The 21,473-nt window shown below is 40.5% G+C and overlaps 1 protein-coding gene across 1 annotated transcript; it reads left to right on the top strand.

Moving 5' to 3' along the window:
- Positions 1–412: 412 nt before the first annotated feature.
- Positions 413–21,178, top strand: paqr6 (progestin and adipoQ receptor family member VI). The gene is made up of 8 exons (XM_034112643.1): positions 413–566; positions 9,318–9,589; positions 11,072–11,199; positions 11,944–12,149; positions 13,397–13,523; positions 14,058–14,154; positions 14,484–14,628; positions 17,970–21,178. The coding sequence occupies exons 1-8, from the start codon at positions 551–553 to the stop codon at positions 18,233–18,235; spliced, it is 1,257 nt and encodes a 418-aa protein (XP_033968534.1). The 5' UTR covers positions 413–550; the 3' UTR covers positions 18,236–21,178.
- Positions 21,179–21,473: the final 295 nt, after the last annotated feature.

Genomic DNA, 21,473 nt, shown 5'->3' with positions numbered 1-21,473 from the left:
TTGCATAAAATAGCACCATAGACATTAATTAAAAATCGCTTTTTAGACATTAATGTCTATGGTGAGATTCATACACGGGAGCCTTTTTAAAGCCTTTTTACCCCGCTGCAAACACGCCCACCGCCAAGCGGCAACGCACGCCGCCGTGTGTAGGCTGCGGATACATCTCTAGGAAAGCTAGTAAAACAATAAAATACCCTAAAAATAAACAAAGACAGCTGGTTTCAGAGATTATAGTTCGTGTTTGCTTGTTTTTTTCAAATGAACATGATAACATATTTCCACATTTATCGCTTTCTAGTATTGTCACTAGGCGTTGGACACATGGCTCGTGTTGTTACTCCAGTGATGCACGTGAGCACCGAGCAGCGCTTCCTACTGGCTCGCGGGAACAAGAGGAGTAAAAAAGTCGTTGAAGACCGGAGTGTTATAAAACCGAGAGACACAGAGGAGAGAAGACGCCCTGCAGAGGCTCTCAAACACGCCAGTAGCTTTTAGCGTTTTAACTATTTTAACACAGACACGCGTGGAGGCATCCTTTAACCTCCGCATGCCCGAGGGTCGCGGTAAGTCGAACAAAGTATTTGTGTGACAAAAACGCTAAGAAATGTGTTTCCTCGTTGTTCACTGTCCCTTTGTTGAGGCGAAGTTTTGCCTCCACCCTCCAGTAGTGCTGTTTGACTTCTCGCTGTTGCAACACCAAACCTGTGTGTTCAAGGAATTCCTGGAAATGAATGTTTAATGAGTAAAAAGGGAGAGGAAAAAAGAAAACATGCACGGGGTTGAAGGTTGAGACTCTGAGAATTGGCTTCATGTGACTGCAGTGTTTCCTGAAGGTGTGCTCTGGAGATGTGTCCAGGAGCAACTTAGAAATGTTCACATGGACTTGAACTCCTCTTTCCCTATTTACATCTCACTCACACAAGCCACGAGTAAGGGAATGTGTGTTTTGTAGTTTTACTTAATTCACTGGTGGTGCCACCTTCTAGAGTTGCAGCCTACTTTATTTTTCGATCATTGACCAATATGATCTACCATTTTGACGATCAATAAATGGATAAACAGTCATTTTTCATGCTCAAATGTAAAAAAACGACCTCCTTTTAGCTTCTCAAATGTGAGGATTTCCAACTTTTCTATGATTTTAAGCACTTCTTAAAGTTACAATTATTATTTTTGGAGTTTTGGACTGTTGGCTGGACATTTGAAGATTCTGGGAAATTGAGATTGATATTGTTTACACTTTTCTGACCGGTTATATATCTTATTTTGTTTATTGGAGGAAGTTCACAGCAATGAAAATAATCATTAGTTGCAGTATTATCTATTTAATGTTGCTGTTTTTCTTTCACTGCAGCTAACCACCTTTTTACAGTTGGACTGCAAATTCTTGTTGCACATGATGTACAAAAAGTGTTCAGGTACTGCAGTAGAGCAATGAGACAGGGTAGAGGTTACAACATGTGCTCATGTCGACACACACACACACACACACACACACACACACACACACACACACACACACCCCCAGGTCTTCTCTCTCATCCCTACATGTAAGACCTCATATTTAATTAGCATTGACTTGAAACCGGTTTCTATTTAACATTGTGTTCCTTTGTGTGGGACACAGTCACATGCTATGCTGATTGATGACTTTGACTGTTAGCTAGTATTGAGAAATGTTTTTTTCTTTAACAGCTCCAAGATCTTTTAACAATGAAAACATAAGATGCTTTCTCAGAAGTTAACGGGTTTGATGTTTCAATGAGAGTGACAGTTAACTCTGTTCCAGCTGTTATCCATGTGATGTGAGAACATAATGTTACATAACGTTGCGTAGTACATTCCTTTAATGTGTAATTCAGACTTTTTCCAGGAAGGGGGTGGTGACCAAGTGAAACACCTTCTTGAAAAAAAGTATTTCAGCATGACTTCAGGCTGAAAGCCAGAAGAGGGAAGTTATAAAAAACAGTCTGAGGTTTAGCATATGTTCCTGTGTGCTGGGTTACCCCACGAGGTGTGAAATACACAAAGTAACCTCAAAGTAACACTGTGTCAGGGAAGAAGTGCTTTGTGCTAATGGAGGAGAAATTAAAGCTGGATTATTTTTCTTAGTGATGATTTTATTCGAATAATTGTCAGAAAGTTGTGAATACCAAAGATGAACTCTTCAAATAGCTAATTTTGTTTGTCTAAAACCTAAAGATCTTCACTTTTCACTGATGTAGAACAGGGTTAAGCAGCAGATTCTCCTCAGCTAAAATGATTAATCGATATACAGAAAGTTATATTAATTACTCAACTGTTTGACTTATTTCATTTTAAGGAAAAATGCCATAAAATCACTTGTTTGATCAACTCAACATGACAAGTGTGTATACAAACATACATTAATTCATACATGCATGCACATGCCTCAATGTGTGTACAAATCTGCTTAAACAAACAATCAAATCAATACAAATCTGACTTTCTGTTCTTTTTCCTATGTGGAGCACGATCAGGCATCCTGTGGGTGGTTGCCGAAAAGAATTCTGCGGAAAATAATCAATTTGATCCCAGTTTAGGACGTTGTAAATTAACCATTTATAAATAATCACAACATGTCACACAATTAGTCTTTCATTGACATAAATGCATTAATGATCGTGGAAACTCATTTATTAACAGTACGTGCGGATGTTTTTTGTTCTGAGCGTGTTTTAGCGGGACAGTGGACTACTCTATGGCGTATGCAGCAGAACGAGAACATGTTGTACAAGGCTCATGTGTGTCTGTCTGTGTGGGCAACATGCTCTCTTGCAATAGCCTTCTTATTGTCAGCCTCTGGCCAATAAAGAAGTCCATTGAGAACGGTCATGTGACGACATCACGAGTGAGTGGGAAAGAAATGTGGTTGTCTAGAAGAACAAAAAAAGAAGGAGCTGTTGTTGGGGTCATGTCAGAGTTGCCACAGGATGTGCAGGTACCAACGGCAGCCTGGAGGTGAAGGCAGAGGTTTCACTGCTCACTGTTTGCTTATGAGCCGTCAGATAACACCTGGCATGTCACAAAAGACTTGTATTCCTCGTGTTTGCTGAGTAAACAAAGTAGTGTCACTTTGCACACACTGAATGTGTAAAAAGTAATGAATGGAAAGCACTACTGCAATTGTAAAGTCTGATAAATTGACTATATTGAAATATATATAAAGAATCTCCGGGCATGGAGTTGTGTTTCCCAGACTTTTGAAGCTCGCTGCTCCTCTGTTAGCCACAACTAGCATAACACCTGAATCTCCAACTAAACTGTCAGCTGTCAGGTTGCATTGTGGGTACCATAGGCACCATGTTTTTGTAAAGGAATAAGTATTTATGGAATGAAAAACAGATCATCTGATTATCCTGCATCAGTTGTTTATTTTTTTTAACTGTTCATTGACAATGTTATAAGTGCATTGTGAGTCAGGGAAGAAGTCTTTTAATACGATGTGTGTTTCATTCTACTTCAGCAAATTGGGTTGGAAATAAATTGACAATGAGACCTTCAGATTTATAGAAATAGTTTGCTTTCATTGCATTTTTGCTCAGTTAGAGAAGAAGTTCCTGCACAGTTATGATGTGGATTTAGACACCTACTTACACCTCTTATTCATTGTATCTGTTTTAATCCAATATATTAAACCAACATGAAATAAATATCACTATTTCAATACTTTTCACTGAATTGTGCTTAGCCAAAATGAAGTATTTGTGAAATAAAATAAGTGTGAAGCAGAGCATGTTAAGCAGATGGACAATATAAGTTTCGGATGTTTACCTCAGGGATAGAGGAGAGGTCAGAATACATTTCAAGAGCCAAGAATGTCTAATATCAAAACAGAACTTCTGCAAGTTCTAAACACCCTTAGTTTCACTTTGACATGACTTTCTTAGCTGTACTGGACAGAAAGAGCCACATGTATCTTCTCAATATGTCCATGAAACCACAGTTAACTTCTTAAGGCTGATGTTATCGTTTTGCGGGAGGATGCTTGCAAGATTTCATCAACCACTTTAACAAAAAGCCCATGCCAAGTTAGAGAGGATCTAAATAGGGAAAACAGGTTTTCAGCGTCAGATTTTCAACCCTGTCTTAAAGGTCTGCATGATGAGGTTTTATCTAACTCAGCAATGTGTTTTATATCATGTGAAGTTGAACTTGGTGGCTGACTCGGTTGTTACATCAAATGAGCAGGATGACCTCAGAAAGCAGGAGGTGGTGAAGAGGAGTGTGTTTTTGGTCTCTGCATGCTTGAATGATGCTTCACCTCAACATTGAAATATCATTGGTTTCGTAATTCCTAAAGAGCTGAAGTCAAATGTGTTTATTTCACCACATAGTGTGTGATTTTGGTGAGTCAAGCCGTAACGCAAGTTCAGTTTTCATAACGGAGTATTTATCTGCTCATTTTGTAGACTTCTCATTTCAGAGCTATACAAAAAAAACCACTCACTTTCGGTCCTACTTTCTTGTGCTTTATTGAATGAGCCACATGTCGTGCTGAAGTTCCTCTTGTAGTCAGTCTTAAGCTCGAAACTCTCACTAAATGCTGTTGTTGCTTTTTATGCTTGTTGGACAGCATGTCAGGTCACGTACTTCCTGGGTCACCAAGGTCTGAAAGGCTACGTGCACAAGTGTCTCTTTATGTCAATGCTCAAGAGTTGTTTGCCTCATGCCCACAAACATTGTGTCAACTGTCCAGAATCACAATTACTGTTGAGTTGTTTTGCTTCTAAAAGCTGCATTCTGATCGTACATGTCATCTTGTATCTCTCATGGCCAGTTATCCTCCAATCTAGATACATTTTGCATGCATGCATTAATGTTACCATTCAAATCCAAGTTTGCAAAAATATTCCAGATCTTGAAGCGGCTATTCAAATCATTGGTGCCACCTGATCTGAATTCAAATGAGTTTTTTTTTCTCACGCTGCAGTGAACCCAGTGGCTTTTCATAGCTATTGTCATTGACACAAGGTGTGTGTGTGTATCCAGCCGTGATGAATGCAGGATCCAGCGTGCACGCATGTCAATGTTCAGATTATTTTGTAATCTGCTCAAATGATATCCAGCCGTGATGAATGCAGGATCTGTACCAGCGTGCACGCATGTCAGTGTTCAGAATATTTTGTCTCCATGGCAGGACTCTGTGTGTGAGAGTGTGAGCAGCCTCATTTCCATCCAGTGCCGTGTGTAACAACGCTTCAGCCTGCACAAAGCTCACTTTGTCACAGTGAACAGGCCAGGGCCTGCAGCTGGGCTGGAGTGAGCAGAGGCCGCCTCGTGTTACCCCCCCCCCTCTGCAGGAGAGGAGCCCCTCAAAGTGTGAGCTGTGATGACAGGAGCCTATCAGGTCCAGCAGAAAATAACAAAACTCTGAGACACAGGCAGGTCAATAACAACACGGATTAAAGTCTGAAAGCAGCTCAGTGTTTCAGTTTAAGAAATCATTTGGTTCATTTTAAGAATATAAAATTACTATTAAAGGTGGGGTAGGTAAGTTTGAGAAACCGGCTCGAGATACACTTTTTGTTATATTCCATGGAATGCTCTTAACATCCCGATAGCAATGACTATCTTAAGTGCTTTGACAAAAAATCCATAAAGAAATTTCATCTGTGGAAGCCGTGGCGCTGTAAAAAGCACGACCAATCATCTGAGCCGGCCCGGCTAAAATAACTGGATGGTCTACCTGCCTGTCAGCCTTCCATCTGTGCACAAACGTACCTCGTGCCCTCATTGATCATGTGCGCGTTCGAGTGTGTTGGAGGAGGGGCTCTGTAAGGAAGTCTGAAGGAAGGGGCAGATTTTTTTTCGGCTGCGTAGTTTCAAATTCTAGCGCACTCAAGCTGGTTTCTCCATTCTTACCTACCCTATGGCGCGTTTCCACTACAGCGCGCAGCCCGGTTTAAGAGGGCTGTGACGTCAGCGGCCCGTCTTTGGTTGCGTTTCCACTTGGCCTAGTACCGGCCGGCGGGTCCTAATTCACAGTTTTTCTGGCCTCATAAAATCGCGGGTCTAGGGCCAGAGACAACGAGGCTGAGTCGGGCTGAGTATGCTAAACTAGAGAGAGAATCGCTGGCAAGGGGGCTACAACTACAACAAGATGGACATATTTGACCGTGATTTAATTGTAATACACATTTCAAAATGATGCCGAAGTAACAACATACTGATACCGGTTAGTAAAAACCATGAATTAATGCTTTGTCAAGTCTGCAGACAGACGGCAGGCGAAAAACCTTTTAAAATGCGTGTGTTCTAAATGGAGATTGGCTAAGCTAACGCAGTATATGCTCCGACCGTCCACACTCACAACAATGGCCTATACAGACATAAATAAAGCAGCGACTGTATTCGCCATGACACAGGCAGTCTGTGGTTTGTACTTGTTTAACTTTTGTCTAGTTTCTGAACATATATGAGGAGCTGTGAGCTCTGAGTGCTAACAGCTAACGGCTGTGTTGTTTTTTCTGGGGTTCTCTGAAGATCACGTCACGGCTCCGCCTACACTGCGTTACTATAGATACTGCCCCAGTTCCTAAACTGTAATGGAAATGCGCCATAAAGTGAGCCAGTCCCAACGAGGCCCAGCCATACCGAGCGGGGCCGAGCGAGGCCGTGTAGTGGAAACGCGCCATTGCTGTACCTTTTTAAAATTGCGATCTGGTGGCCAAACTATTTCTGAATTACATAAGGCTGCGTTTTTCTTCATGATAACACATTCTTCTAAGTACATCCTCTTCGCACCTTATTGATTTACACAGCAGTGTGACAATGTCAGGCATTCTTCAAACTGATGTCTTGGTATGTCTGACGCTCAGACACAATAAGAGATTGTCCTCAGTGTCTCTTCAGTCAACACACAGCACTCTCAGGACCCTGTCATAATAACTTATCAATGCTTATATACAGGGGTTAAATTGGGCCGGAGCTGTCCGGGGCTCAGCCCCGGCACATAGGACGATGCTCTGACGTCATCACCCTCGCTCATTTGTCATTTGTTTAAGCCATATGTTAAAACATCTCTCGTTCGTAATATAGACTTTATTTAGGGTCGATATGTGTTGACTTTACTTTAAAATAGCAGATCTCTGTGACAGGATATAGTTTTTCAGCTTAGTGAACGTGTGTCTCTGCTCCGATTGTGTGTGTGTGTGTGTGTGTGTGTGTGTGTGTGTGTGTGTGTGTGTGTGTGTGTGTGTGTGTGTGTGTGTGTGTGTGTGTGTGTGTGTGTGTGTGTGTGTGTGTGTGTGTGTGTGTGTGTGTGTGTGTGTGGTGTGTGTGTGTGTGTGTGTGTGTGTGTGTGTGTGTGTGTGTGTGTGTGTGTGTGTGTGTGTGTGTGTGTGTGTGTGTGTGTGTGTGTGTGTGTGTGTGTGTGTGTGTGTGTGTGTGTGTGTGGCCTGCAGCGGTACCGCCAAACCCCCGACCCGTCTTGTAACACGGAGCCCGTTTCCTACACCATCAGGGCCGGTTCTAACCAATTTGCTGCCCTAGGCGAGATTTTAGCTGGCCAGATCGGTTTACATTTTAATAACCAAATATGTGAATATATCCATAACCAATAACCTACCATAGCCAATAACAAATAAATGTAACTTATTTTATTTTTGTTGTTCATTCATATCTTGTTTTACCTAGTTAACATTTATTAATGCATATTTTTTTATATCTCCAGTTTTAAACGATATTTTTGGTTTACTGTCCTATAGTATACATTGAAATGATTTCAAACCTGTTTAACCAAATAATTATAAAGGAGTGCCTTGGAAATATTTGTTTACATAAATTGCATTTATCTCTCTCGCTCGATCCCACGCCCACTTTAGCTGTGAGCTGCGGACGCCTGATAAGCCAACACCCCCCACTTTCATCACTTACAGCGCCCGTCAGGGCAAATGAAAAGTGTAACCGGGGTGAAAAGGGTGTTACATTTACTTAATTATGAATGTTGTTACATCAAGGCCGAAAATTAGGAAAAGCGCAAACAGTCAAAAAAGATTTCCCTCCCCAGATCTGGCGCCCTAGGCGACCGCCTATGCCAAAAAACCGGCCCTGTACACCATGCTAAATGTGTTGTAAATGAGTTATGATCAGTCATAATAACACAGAATTTGGTGATGATTAAATAGTTTACAGTGAGATTTACTCCCATACTTTTGGCCATACTCACGCAGCCCTACAAATGAATTGAGATTTCCACACAAATGTTCTTTAGCAAGTGTGCAGAGCAGTGTTGATTTAAAAAAGCAATTTGAAGGTTGGATATTTGTAAACCTTTTTTTGTGTATATATATTAATAATTTAAGATGTAAATGAATTCCAGTTTATTTGTAGTACTTTCTATTTTTATTGTGACATTTGGTGGCATCAATGTGTGCATTTGATACAGATAATGGAGCAGTTGCTTTAGGGCCACAGTGTATATCCCTTAAGGTCAAATAATGAGATCCTCGACCTCCGCCCCCCTCTCGCACCTCCACACAGAGCCCCCCCACATATCAAATCCCACCTTAACCCCTGCTTATATAACATTCGCTCTGTGACTATCATTGCAAAAATGAACCTAAAACAAAATGTTCCAAGGTTTTCTGTCAGTGACTGATTTTTTTTTTAACAATGATGGAAAAGTCTGAAGGCCGTTGATCAGTCTTGTTTTGTCTCTGTTCGTCTTTTCTCTCAAAGCCATTGATAAATACATGCTATAAGATTATTCAGTCTTCATTTAAGTAACATTTTATTGAAAAAAAATATAAATATGTTGTCAATTGGAAGGTTTTGGATATAATGATGAATTCTGCTTCAATCCAAATTTGAAAGCCTTTAGAACAATTTTTTTTTTAAGCTGCTTTTGAAATCCTCAAACAGATACTTTGAAACTTAAGACATTTCGTAAAGCCTATTTCTATTTACAGAGATATGACTCGGCATGTATTTTTTTCAGCATACACAGAATGAACAGCCAGCAAACCATGAGGGAAAATCTTCTAAATAAAAAAGAAATGAACTAGATTGAAAACACAGACTCCACCTTTTAATTAATTATCATAAAAAAAAAATGATAATGTCAGACAACAAGTAAGTCTAACACACTGCTCTGGAGCAACGAACGACCATCAAACCCTGATCTGTAGGCCTCAGGGACATGAGGACACACTGCAGTACATCGCTAAAGTAGGCACAAGCCTGAAAATGTAAAGGTTTAAAAGTGACAATAAGAATCTTAAAATGGATCCTGAAGTTTTTTTCTGTTCTGTTGGTGTCTCATTGTGTGTGTTTGTTTTGTGTCCCTGCAGTGTTCCCGGTGTGGCGGGGGATCGGGGTCGGTGCTGGCGGGGGGGGCAGCTGGATCCAGGACTGGGGCCGCTGCCTGCAATGGGAGCCTGACAGTCCAGGAGCAGGGGCCCGGATCCCGGTGTTCGACTACCCCGTGTGGGTCGTCCTCTGTCAGGGGGGACGCGCCAAGCTCAGGGAGGTCTGTCAGAGAGGGAGGGGGGCCATCAGACTGCCCAAAGACATGCTCAGCATCAAGCTCCCCCAGCTCTTCGACATCCACCAAATCCCCAAGGTGAGGAGGGGGAACTCAACAACATTTATGGGGATCTTGGTTCAGTTTGCTTTACGCTGCTGATAAAACCTCATATTCCGAAGTGATTCTCAGTTCAGGAAGTAGCCCACAGTCACTGATTATTAACAGGTTAGGTATTAAGTCACACAAGGTAGTGCTCCATTGAGAGTAATTGTAGATTCAGAAAGGTGTGTTTCATGTTGTGATTAAAAAAACAAATAGGGCTGAACGATTTGGAATAAATATCTTGTTTTTATTATTAATATTTGTAATGATATTGCAATTGCAAAATGATTCAAGATATTGAAGGGAATTAGTTTTGAATAATTATAATTCATTGAAAAATCACCAAAATGATAATGGTGCCTTTTTTCAATTAGTAGGCAGCGACTTCTCAGCAGCGCAACAATACTTACCTCGGAAAAGTGTTTTGGTATATTTTGCCTTTTTAAGATGTATCATGCATCCTCTGATGCCCATATGGCATTTTTAATTGATACCGTTACATTTTTGTAACAAGCGTCTTAATTAAAAGACGCTTAAAAAATGTCACATCCTGATAGTCTTTTTGACAGGAAGGATTCGCAAACATCATCGCCTTCTTCCTTTCTTTCTCTGAAACTACAAACAGCTTACCTCCCAGTAGTTATATACCATAAACAAAACAATTTGCTGTTCCTAAAAGCCACAATCAATGTACATACATGAGATCAAACATCCACGCCTTAGCAGGAAAGATCTGTGCTAGCTGCTTGTGGCGGAGATCCCGTCCTTGAGGAGGCCGAGCCCTGCAGTTCAAGCATCTGCGTTGGCAGGCGTCCACCAGACTGGATCTTATCTGATAAGCAGTCAATGCTGTCGTGGTCCACAATATCCAGTCTCAGCGTCAAGGGCTGAAATATGTGTCCTTGAGTTTGCGCAGTTAATCACGTTTCTATTACATTATTTCTGTGTTCAGGAAACGTTGAGGAGTTCCTCTGCACAGCTGACTCGCAGTGTGATTGCTCATCAGGAGTGTGTGTGTTCATCAGGAGTGTGTGTGTTCATCAGGAGTGTGTGTGTTCATCAGGAGTGTGTGGCCGTTTCTCAATCGCGAGGATATTGGCTTCCAAGCCAATATTTCAAGGATGCTACATCATCGAGTGCCGCCGAAAAGACTGTTCCAATCTCCAGCATACTTGGAATTCCACCGAGGCCGCGTCCTTGGTTTGGGGGAAATTTCGAGGCTGCACATGGGTAGACTTCACGTCCTTAAAATCCCCACAATGCTTTGCGCATGGACCAATTTCCCCAAATCTGTGGCGGAAGATGTAAGGCGGGGCCTCTCATATGACGCACACTTGCTAGCCTGTTCCACTCTTTGTTTTCCGAATGCCAGGAAGTATTCTTGCCTCGCTTCTGAAGCAAGATGCTCGGCTCGGCTGTGCTACCAAGCCAGCATCCTCACGATTGAGAAACGGCCTGTGTGTGTTTGTTCCTCAGGTGTTCAGGGAGGAAAGCATCATCTCTGGATACCGCCACCCCCACAGCTCAGCGCTGGACTGCGTCCTCAGCAGCTTCCGGATGAACAACGAGACGGTCAACATCTGGACCCACTTCCTGCCAACATGGTGAGTGCAACTACAGGGACATCTGTGTTTTTTTTAAAGATTTGCCTTGCTCCATCAAATGGCTAACATTAGACAATGACCACAAGATCAACATTCACTACTGTGTTCAACCTGGTCCAAAGTATCAGTACATTTCATTTACCACTTGAAAAAAAAACATATACAAAAGTAATACCTTTACTTACTTTGCACTTAGGTCATTTATATCTTAAAAAGCCATACATAAAATGTCTTTCTGTATCTTGTACACGTTTTGGGTTATTTAAAGCTGGTGTACTTGCTGTTCTGAAATTGTATCCTCACCGTTGATTGCATTTATTGTTAGTGGCTTTGGATGAAAAGCGTCTGCTTAATCAAATTTGAATGTGACATAAAACCACATTTGCTCAAACAATAGATATGGAATGATTTTTTCTTAAACCAGGTTGTGACGAGTTGTATTCAAGACTTATCTTATCTACCGCTGAGAAAACATGGAAGAGTTTGTAAGGATCAGTAGAAGTATGAGCAGTATCTGTGATGTAATCCCTCAAATCCTTCATAGTGCTGCAGGTGGCTAAAATGTACCCTAAAGAACTTTTAGATAGGTGGGAAAAAGTTCCTCAAAATATAACGAGCCTGAATCCAAACAAACAGGAGACTGAGATCAGGATGATGGATACATCCAAGAATAACAGCTCTGAAAAGTGAGGGACAGTTTTGAGCTTATTGTCATGCTTAAATAAGACAAACTGGTGTTTTCAGGTACTTCCTGTGGCGTTTCTTTGCGCTCTGCTCCACGATGAACTTCCTGACGGACAGCTACACCTGGCCGCTGCTGGTGTACATGCTGCTCATCTGCATCTACCCCTTCACCTCCAGCTGTGCTCACACCTTCAGCACCATGTCCCCAGAGTCCCGCCACATCTGCTACTTCTTCGACTACGGAGCCATCAGCCTCTACAGTCTGGGTAAGACTCAAGACACATCGGGAAATCCTGAAAATGGAAGCTTTGGTGCATATTTTCGTCTTAGCAGAACTCAGATGTGACTGTCTGAATATAGGCTTGATGCTCTTCCTCAGTCATGAACATTAAACATTCAAAAACTACAGTGAACAGGAATATTACTGGTCCATCGAGCCACAAATATCTTATGGACGTTGCTTTAATGAGTATTTGAGAAAAGAAGGGTGAAATAAGCTATACATGAAACCTGGTGTGGTACCGTTTGTAGCAATAATTGAATTTCAAGAATGCTGACTAGGCATCGTAAAGGGAACTATAATTTATTACTTACCCTGCAAATGACATTCTATTTGCATTTTTTGCACCCCAGGCAGCATATGCCTCACAATCAATTATCTGATGGATATTATTTCCCTGACACAGTGCAGAAGCCTTGTAAGAATTCAAAGCTTTTTGCATAGGTTATTTCAAAATGTTTTCTTGCTGCACCTGCTGTCACTGTCAGTTTGAACTTGCATGACAGGTTTTTGTGGGTGTGTTTGTCGTTAATAAGGTGAAACTCCTGTATTTACTGTCTATGTATATGTTTAGTGTGTGCATTTCTCTTACGAAGAAATATACAATAGTGTACATTATTGGTGTCTTTATGATCCCAGCACTGAAAGACCTGCAGTCAAACATTCAGAAACTCAGGCTTCCTCCCTTCCCTTTACAGTGCTTTGTTCACATACTGATCCTTAATCACAAAGCCTCTTAGTGCCCAGATTGGCCCAGTTCCAAATGTTCAAAAGTCCTTATGGGTTTTCTCTGGGTTTCTCCCTGCAGGGTTAGGGAGACTTTACAGTAGAAGTTACACCTTTTGAAATTGTTTATTAGTACACTGAAAAGGCTTCAGGTGGGCAAATCCTTGCTCGAAATTCAAAAATGTTTAGATCTTGAAATATTCCCACCTTGGCGACCTCCAGTGGTTGAATCAGAGATCACACTGTAGCAGACTGCAGCCTTTCTTATGTGATACTCTCTGACACCAGAAAAAACATCTACAAGCTGTGGTTTAAAATGCCAAGTGTAATTATTTCAATGCATGCATTTCTGTTAAAGAAAAAAACAACAGTACCTAGAATGACGTGATTTTTAAAGTAAAAAGATTTTGCAGAAGAGGTAGGAAACTAAACTTTATACAAAAACCTCACAGTCCAACTTCAGTTCCCCTATTTTTACTTTTTCCAATATCCTGTGTTTGTGTTCAGGGTGTGCCATAAGCTACGGGCATTATGTCATGCCAGACGGCTGGGTGAACACCTGGCTCCATCAACACTTCGCCCCCATCGCCATTGGAAACACGGTGCTGTGCACCAGTCTGTCCTGCTATTCCAGGTAAGAGCTCGATGCACTATCTACTCCTCCTCAGGCTAAGGATGTCAAATACATTTTTCAATGTCAAAGCCTTACATTTGTGAGAATCTTGCTTTCAGGAGTTTGGTTAAGATCAAGTAAATGTGCTCAAGGTAGTTTGGAAGAAGGAATAATATGCCTAGAGCTTTCAAAAGATAGAAAGATAGATGGATGACCTCTCTGCAATGGCACTTGATTTATATAAATGTGACTTCTTAATGTCTGAAAGGTTTCAGTGTTTCTCTCAGAATGTGGTTGTCACGATTGAAACTCCACTAAAACAGCATTAACACTGTCATGTGACACTTAAACTATTCACTGCAAAACAAATTAAATCATTTTTGACTTGGTAGCTCTTTATCTTAAATAGTGTACTTGAAGCTTATAACATCATATAGTAGATGTCTCTGTGGGGTCACCACAGGGTAGTTGCTATGTTTTATCTGATCATTTCTCCATGTGTGTGTGTCCCTTTTGCTACGTATACATATAAATGTCCTCTCTGTGTCTCCACAGGTTCCTGGAGCTGCAGTTCCCCCAGAGGAGTAAAGTCCTGAGGACGGGAGCGTTTGTCCTTCCTTTTATATTTGACACTGTTCCTCTGTTTTACAGGGTGAGTGTCTTTGGGTCTGCTCTCACTCACATATTATAACAGTGTGGATAAACTGTGTGCACAGAATGCGTAGTTTTATGAATTTGTGTCATTATGCAAGCGCTGGGAGCGGATTAGTGCCATGCTTTAATACTTTGAGCAATGCTGCAATTAATAATAATTCCTAATCACTGTTAGAGAATCTGCAACCATTAATGCCCACCCTGACACTTTTTAAACAGTATGTTATCTTCTTGATTTCTATTGTAAGACTTTTAAATAAATATGTTGTTTTTTAAGTGTTTTTCTAAATATTTTACTATTAAACCTGTGTGTTTTTCTGCGTGTAGATCCTTCTGTGCTGCGGGGGAAACTGCCTCCCGAGCGAGGCCCTGTCCAGTCACTGTTACCACCTCGTCTTCGCCTTCCTCACCTGTTTCCTGTTTACCTCCCACTTCCCGGAGAGGTTGGCCCCCGGGCGCTTCGACTACTTTGGTATGTCCTCCATGATGTTGTTGTGGCCTGTAGCTAGCTCTGCACAGCATATACTGATAAGTACTTCAACATGGTGATGCCCTGGTTGAGGAAATAATGATAAAGGTTTATTTAAGATGCTGTATCCCCAGTTTCTACTGTTTAACTGTGGTTGAGTTCACTTTAAGAACTGAAAGGTTGAGAATAAGCTAGCATTTAGAGTAGAAAAAGCTGGCATCCTTACATTTTTTTATTTGCCGTTTGCTTTTTTCTGTTCTCCCTGCTTACTGCTGGACACTACAGACACAACAAAGCCTCTGCATCAAACAGACCTTTATTTGACGGAGTGTAAACTAACTTTTCTTTCTGTTTCTTTGCTCATAAAAAGGTCGTTATCTTAAAAATCTTCTGTTCCTGTGGTTCACACACTTCAGGATAAAGGCAGAGCTGCTGTGTTTCAGATACTGATTGTGCAACATGGCAGAACAACGGCTTGGTTTGCTTCTGTCCTTGGAAATAGAAGTTAAAACACAGTCACGTCTAACATGAAATAAGGCACTTCATTAATTTAGGTAATTGGAACAACACTTTAGATTCTTAGTTTCATAATTGGCCATCTCCCTAAAGGTTTTATAGCAGGCTTCTACTAAAACATTTTTTTTTGTCGCTGTCCTCTTTGTGTATCAGTGTCCTTCTGTGTTCCTTTAAACCTTTTTATTACATGGCTTAGTTGAATACTCGATTCTGATTGGTCAATTCAGAACACGTGACACGTTGTTAATCCAGTAGTACAGACCGCTGTCAAGGACTTATTGACCGTTGTTAAGGACGCTCACATCTGCAGAAAGAAGTCTGGTCGATTTAACTGTATACAGTTTGGCTGAAAACCGTTTTCAAACTGTTTGCTTGTCTTTTTAGGTTTCCGTTGTCTACCGTCTGAGAGCAACATGGAGGATTTTAATATTAATTTTAATATATTTGGAGAGCACAGTAATTTGGATGAATGGTTAGTGGCTGATGAGTCCCCAGCCAAGAAAAGAAAAAGACAAGAGGGACAAGAAAACAGCGGAGAAGTAACAGGGCAGAAACCCTCCACACGGAGCTACGGTCCTTTTTACGCGACGGTCCAGACATAGACATCAAACGGCAAAACATATTCAGTGTGCAGTTCCTTTGGCATCAGGGCAGGGATATCTAGATACTTTCCAAGGTTTGACATAATGAATTGTGCTACTTTTAAAGCAAGTAAAGATGTTTTCAAATCTGTAATCAAAAAGCTCTGCAAAAACGCCTGCCGCGTTCCTGCCGTTGCTACGTAGTTCAAACGGTAACAACGGACTATTTTTCTTAGCGGATGCATTTCATTTTAAATCAATAAAACAATTTTTTAAATCAATAATACTATTTTTTAAATCAATAAAAACATTTTCTAAATCTATAAAAGCATTTCAATTAATATTGGGAGTCATGTCGTTACTTTGTTGAGAATGTGGCCTTGTGATACATTTCATTACATTACATGTCATTTGTTAGACGCTTTTATCCAAAGCGACTTACATACATTCAGTACTGTGGACAATCCCCACAGGAGCAATTTGGGGTGAAGTGTCTTGCCCAGGGACACAACGACATGCTGACTGCAGTGGGACTCGAACTTGGTACCCCCTGATTAGAAGTCCAGCACTCTATCCACTGAGCCACAGCCGCCCTCCAATAAGCTGGATAATGTGAGATCCCGCTTGGCGTCGGGCTCCTGATCTGCCTGTCGGCTGTTCTTTTACCCATAACGACCGCCTTGCTGCACATTATCCCTTACATAACAAGTTGCTCTTCAAAATAACAAAACCTGCCATGAATAATTCAATCAACCAATGAATTGACGATGCATCAAATATAGTCTTTATCAGAATATTAAATTATTAATGGTTTGATCCGCAAGTGATATCTTAATGTTGTGGTGATCTGACTATAGTACAGCATCTCCCTACGGTTGCATTGTATAAACTGTTATAATGTATCATACTTAATTATGTGAGCGCAGCCAGGGGAAATATAATAATAACTTGTTTGATTTGAGATTCATTGTACTATTATAAATGCCAAAGAAAAGCATCACATTTGGAAACCGGTAATGCTTGGCATTTTAGTTTGAAATGACAAAAATGATGAATCAATTATCAGAAGAGACACTGTGATATTGACTAAATGTTGCAGCTCTTGCTGAGATACATACAGATCATTCCACTTGGTTATATTGGTTCAAAGACAGCCATCATTCTTTATAGAAAACAAACTATTATTAAGCCATAAAATGTCAGGGGATATTTAAAAAATGCCCCTGACAAGGTGACATCTTTTGAATATCTTGCTTTGTGCATCTTACAGCACAAACCGAAAGATGTGCAGTTTGAAATCATTTGAAGACGGAAAAGAGCAGAAAATGTTGGACTGAATGGATTAATAAAACATTCTTTGCTCCAAGGGGAACTTGCTTTGAAGGGAGACTACAAAAGAAAATCAAATGTAGCCTAAAATAACATGAAAACATGAGCATCATAAAATATGATAAGGAAACATCATTTGTGAGACAGATAAAAAACATCTCGGGCGAGTTTAAAAAGTTCAAAGATTGAGCAGCTGAATTCAGCGTTGGACAAAGGATGGAACGCTTCTGTTAGTTTGCATCCTTGGCTTACTATACATGCATCCTGAAGGTGAGCGTGCATATTCAAAAAAGCATCACCCGAGAATATATACTCCAACACATCCAGAACTCTGCCGCCCGCCTCCTCACCCACACCGCTCCGATACCACATCACACGTCCTTTATATTATGTATTTATTTCAACAAGGACCATGCATACAAATACATTCATCTCAGAAAAGAGAATTATGCCAGATTTGAGCTAATGGCTCATTTCCATCTGCAGTCCTTAGGTCGGTACATAACAAACAACAAACACTCAAATCATTGCATAATCTCTATCACACAAACAATTATAAAACATGATTTAAGTACAGGTCAATAAAATAATACATAGTACAGTTAAAATATAATATTACAATACAGTTCAAATATGAAACTCACAGATTACAGGGTAATTAATGTTGGCATGACTGGTTGCTTAATATCAATGTTCTTTCAAATCTGCACTGGTTCCCCGTCCGTCAACGAATACCTTTCAAAAACCCCCTCCTTCCCTCAGCCTTCGCTCATCAGAAGCCGACCTCCTCTGTCCCCACTCAAACCAAGCACTGAACCTGGGGGGACGGAGCATTCGCCATCGCTGCATTTTTTTTTTAAGTCTTCATCCCTACCTTGTTGTTTCCTACACTCAGTCTTGTCTTCCCCCCTCACACAGGCCACAGCCACCAGCTGTTCCACATCAGCGCCGTGGTGGGGACCCACTTCCAGATGGAGGGTGTGATGGCGGACATGGCGTCGCGGCGGACGTGGCTCCTGGCCCACGGAGCCGGGCCCTCCTTCCTGGGGACCATCGGGGTGCTGGTGGCCAGCCTCGTCCTCAACCTGGGCATCATCGGCATTTTCAGCGCCCCGTTGCTGTGGAAATCGTGCCACAGCTCCAACCAGCCGCACACCTCCGCCTGCGAGTGCAAGGAGAAGTGACAAAGTGTCTCGGGCAGTTTGAGATGACTAACAGTCACCGTATAGCTCGTTTAACACCCAAGATAAAGATTTTGAAGCATCACGTCCACAGCTCAAAGTATTTCTCTAACACCCTGACTCCTGAAGTATTCATTCATGTGTTCACTCAGCAGCTGAGGACCCAGTCGCCTTTATTGAAGCCTTTTTCTGATGCTACATTAAGCTCCTATTTGAGAATACATGTTTGCCGTGTACAAAATGTTTATTTATTTTCCCCAATGTGCATCTTAAAAAGGCGCTGGGTTGAAGGAAGCTTGCTGAGAAGTGCCTTATTGTAGACCCACACTTCATTTACAATGTTTACAGTTCATCACTAAAAGTCCATTTCAAATCTCAAACTGGAAACATCTAATATCGCAGGGATTATTATAAAAAAAATGGTTGCATATACGAGGCCAGAATCTCCTTTTACGTTATTAAGGATTTATTGAAAATATTCTTTGTAACTGGACTTCTTGGTTAGTGTGTGTTAAAGCAGTGTTTCGGCTCTCCTTAATACGATGCAGATTGGTTGCCGGCTCTTATACATCCACCTATTGATTTCACTCTGCAGGGACGGGAATGGATTTGCAGATCATGTGGTTTCTTTTTTTCTGATTGCCTGCCTTATTATTAACCCCACAATCCACTCTCAAAAATCTTACAGCGCGGCGGTGATTAAAAGACGGGTACCATTTTTATAAAGGTACATTACCATGGCAACACTATAGTGGCCTCATGCCCCCTGAAGGTCTTGAACAATTGTTATGTTCAGAGCAAACGGCATCATTTTTCTCTTGTTCTTCCATCACATATCTGCTCCGAACATTTGTCACGTACAAAAGCACTGAAATTCCGCATTTGCATTTTTCCATTACAGTCACATTTCTAACCCTTGAGGTTTATAATTTAAAAGTTAAGAATGAAAAGATATGTAAAGAAGTATTTTCAGTCAGATTGGAGTCTTTGTGTTGCAGTACTTTGGTGGACATGCAGTTTAACAAACTATCACTGTTTTATAAATGCACCACTAAACTAATAATTGTATATTTAAAAAAATGTATTATATTTAGTAATAAACAGGAATTTGGGGTACTGTAGATCAACGGTACAATTAATGATGTTATTAAAGTTCTTACTAAAATAACAACGTTGTAATTTGCATCTGTTTAAAACAAGCAGGAAAAAAAAAGACAGATATTGGGTTTACAATTTTTGGCATCTTTCTCTTCAACCCTTATTTCTTACCTCGTTGTAAACTTAATATCTTTAGGTTTTGGCTTTCTTACCTCGACAACTCGGCAAAGGGCATTTTCTTTGTGTATTTTATGGACAAAACAATTGATGGAAAAACTGGCAGATTAGTTAGGTAAAATTTCAAATCAATTGCGTTCAAATGATGTGGTTTCTTTCACTTATTTTAAGAAAATAATATGTCAGGGACCTAAATCACGTAAATTGGATAATTGAATCATGTTGTCATAGCAGTACTGTACATACAAACTATGCTTCAGACACTGGCAAAGAGGTGTTTATAGGCTTTAATGGGACGGGGTCTAAACATTTGAGTTGTAGCGCTAACATGTAGGTACAGTGTTCAACAAAGCTGCTCTTACTTGACAAATGGTTTGGAAGGCACATCTGTATAAAACCAGTGTATGCTTGTATGGCACACATTCACACTAAATACCACTAGTAACACCATTGGAACTCACACTCACACTCACACTCACACTCACACACTTTTCTTATAGCTGTGTTGGTATATGTTTTAATAAGAGGGTTAATGTATGTGATATTATGGGATGAGGTGCGTTACAGGTCCGTGTTGGATGCTGAGGTAGAAATGTGGGACGGATTGAATTTGTAGATTCACAAACTCACACAAGAACACACACTTTGTATCGGAGCAGGGGAGAGGAGATGTTCTGAAGGTTAGTGTGTATAAATATCACGTCGGCCTTCATGTTGCAGACAAAACAGAGCAGTATTTGCCCTCAATGGCAGCGACTATTTTTGTTTTATCTCCACCCCTGCCCACCGTGGATCGATATTTAATTTTCTCGACAGTCATCATCTTACAGCGTTCCTGGGTTTGACCCTGTTGATTCTTGGAATTGCATCATTACTGGCTTCTGTGGTGGTTCTCAGCCATCGACCCAAACCAGTTTGGAACTCATTTATTTCTGAGCTGCTGTTTTCTTCTGTCATCTCACTCGGCCGTTTGGTGCCTGCACTGTTTCCAGCAGTTTGACGGCTATGAAGCTCGAAGATGCTTCAACATCAAAAAGATCGATGCGGATCGATGCTTTTTCTGAACAACATTTTTGCATTTATTCTGAAATGATCAGTTCTGAGCCCAGAAATTCTCCAGACCACACCACTGTACCTCTGCTGTTTTTCACAGTGAACTTGTTGGATTACTCCTCAGTGAGCAGATCAGGTTGTAATTATCAGGAAAACTGGGCACTTTTCTTGCGACGACTCTTTAAAAACAAATACAGCGTGTTGAAGGATGCTCAAATATGTGGAATAGAGAGAAAAGATGAGTGCATAATGAAACATTTGATACAAGAATACAAAACGGGGTTTGGCAGACTCAAAGGTGCCTTTTTTATTTTGTTTCATTGTGTCTGTTTAAAAAAAACTAAAACAACAAACTACTCTTAAAATGTATAAATACTTATGTGTTCTTTCCTGTGTATAATGTGTAATTTGCTATTTTGTTCTAATAGACTTGTGTAATAAATTAAGCTTTTTATAAGTGTAAGAATTCTCACTGGAATCATTTTAAGTGTCTTAAAAACAGATGAAATGTCTGTTTTTACATTCATAGCATGTTATCAATAGGAATGTCTTAAACACAGTTTAGCAGACATACTTAATCATTATTATTTTAACTACAGAATAAAATATGCATGTTTACTGACTACCAACAATTGTTTTAAATATTGATTAATCTTTTAATCTACAAAATGCCAGAAAAAAGGAGAAATACAGAATGAATTTTCCACATTTTAAGGTGATATCCTCAAATGTCTTGTTTTGTCCGACAAACTCCAAGATATTAAAATGAACAGATTGATTTTCCTTGCAGCTCTAGTGTGATATGCTGATATGAAAGATGTCTTTGAGGAATGATTTAAAAATCTGTGCAGACATCGCAGATCCTTTATTTTATCACCAGTCTGTGTGCGTTCCTTTTCATGCTGCCTTATCC

Source organism: Trematomus bernacchii, unplaced genomic scaffold (assembly GCF_902827165.1).
Source record: "Trematomus bernacchii unplaced genomic scaffold, fTreBer1.1, whole genome shotgun sequence".
Classification (NCBI taxonomy): Eukaryota; Metazoa; Chordata; class Actinopteri; order Perciformes; family Nototheniidae; genus Trematomus; species Trematomus bernacchii.
This window is presented reverse-complemented; position numbering and strand designations above follow the sequence as displayed.

Coding starts and splice junctions, on each gene's coding strand:
- paqr6 (XM_034112643.1), top strand. Junction 13,524..14,057: donor AGTCTGTCCTGCTATTCCAG/GTAAGAGCTCGA, acceptor GTGTCTCCACAG/GTTCCTGGAGCTGCAGTTCC. Junction 14,155..14,483: donor CTGTTCCTCTGTTTTACAGG/GTGAGTGTCTTT, acceptor TTCTGCGTGTAG/ATCCTTCTGTGCTGCGGGGG.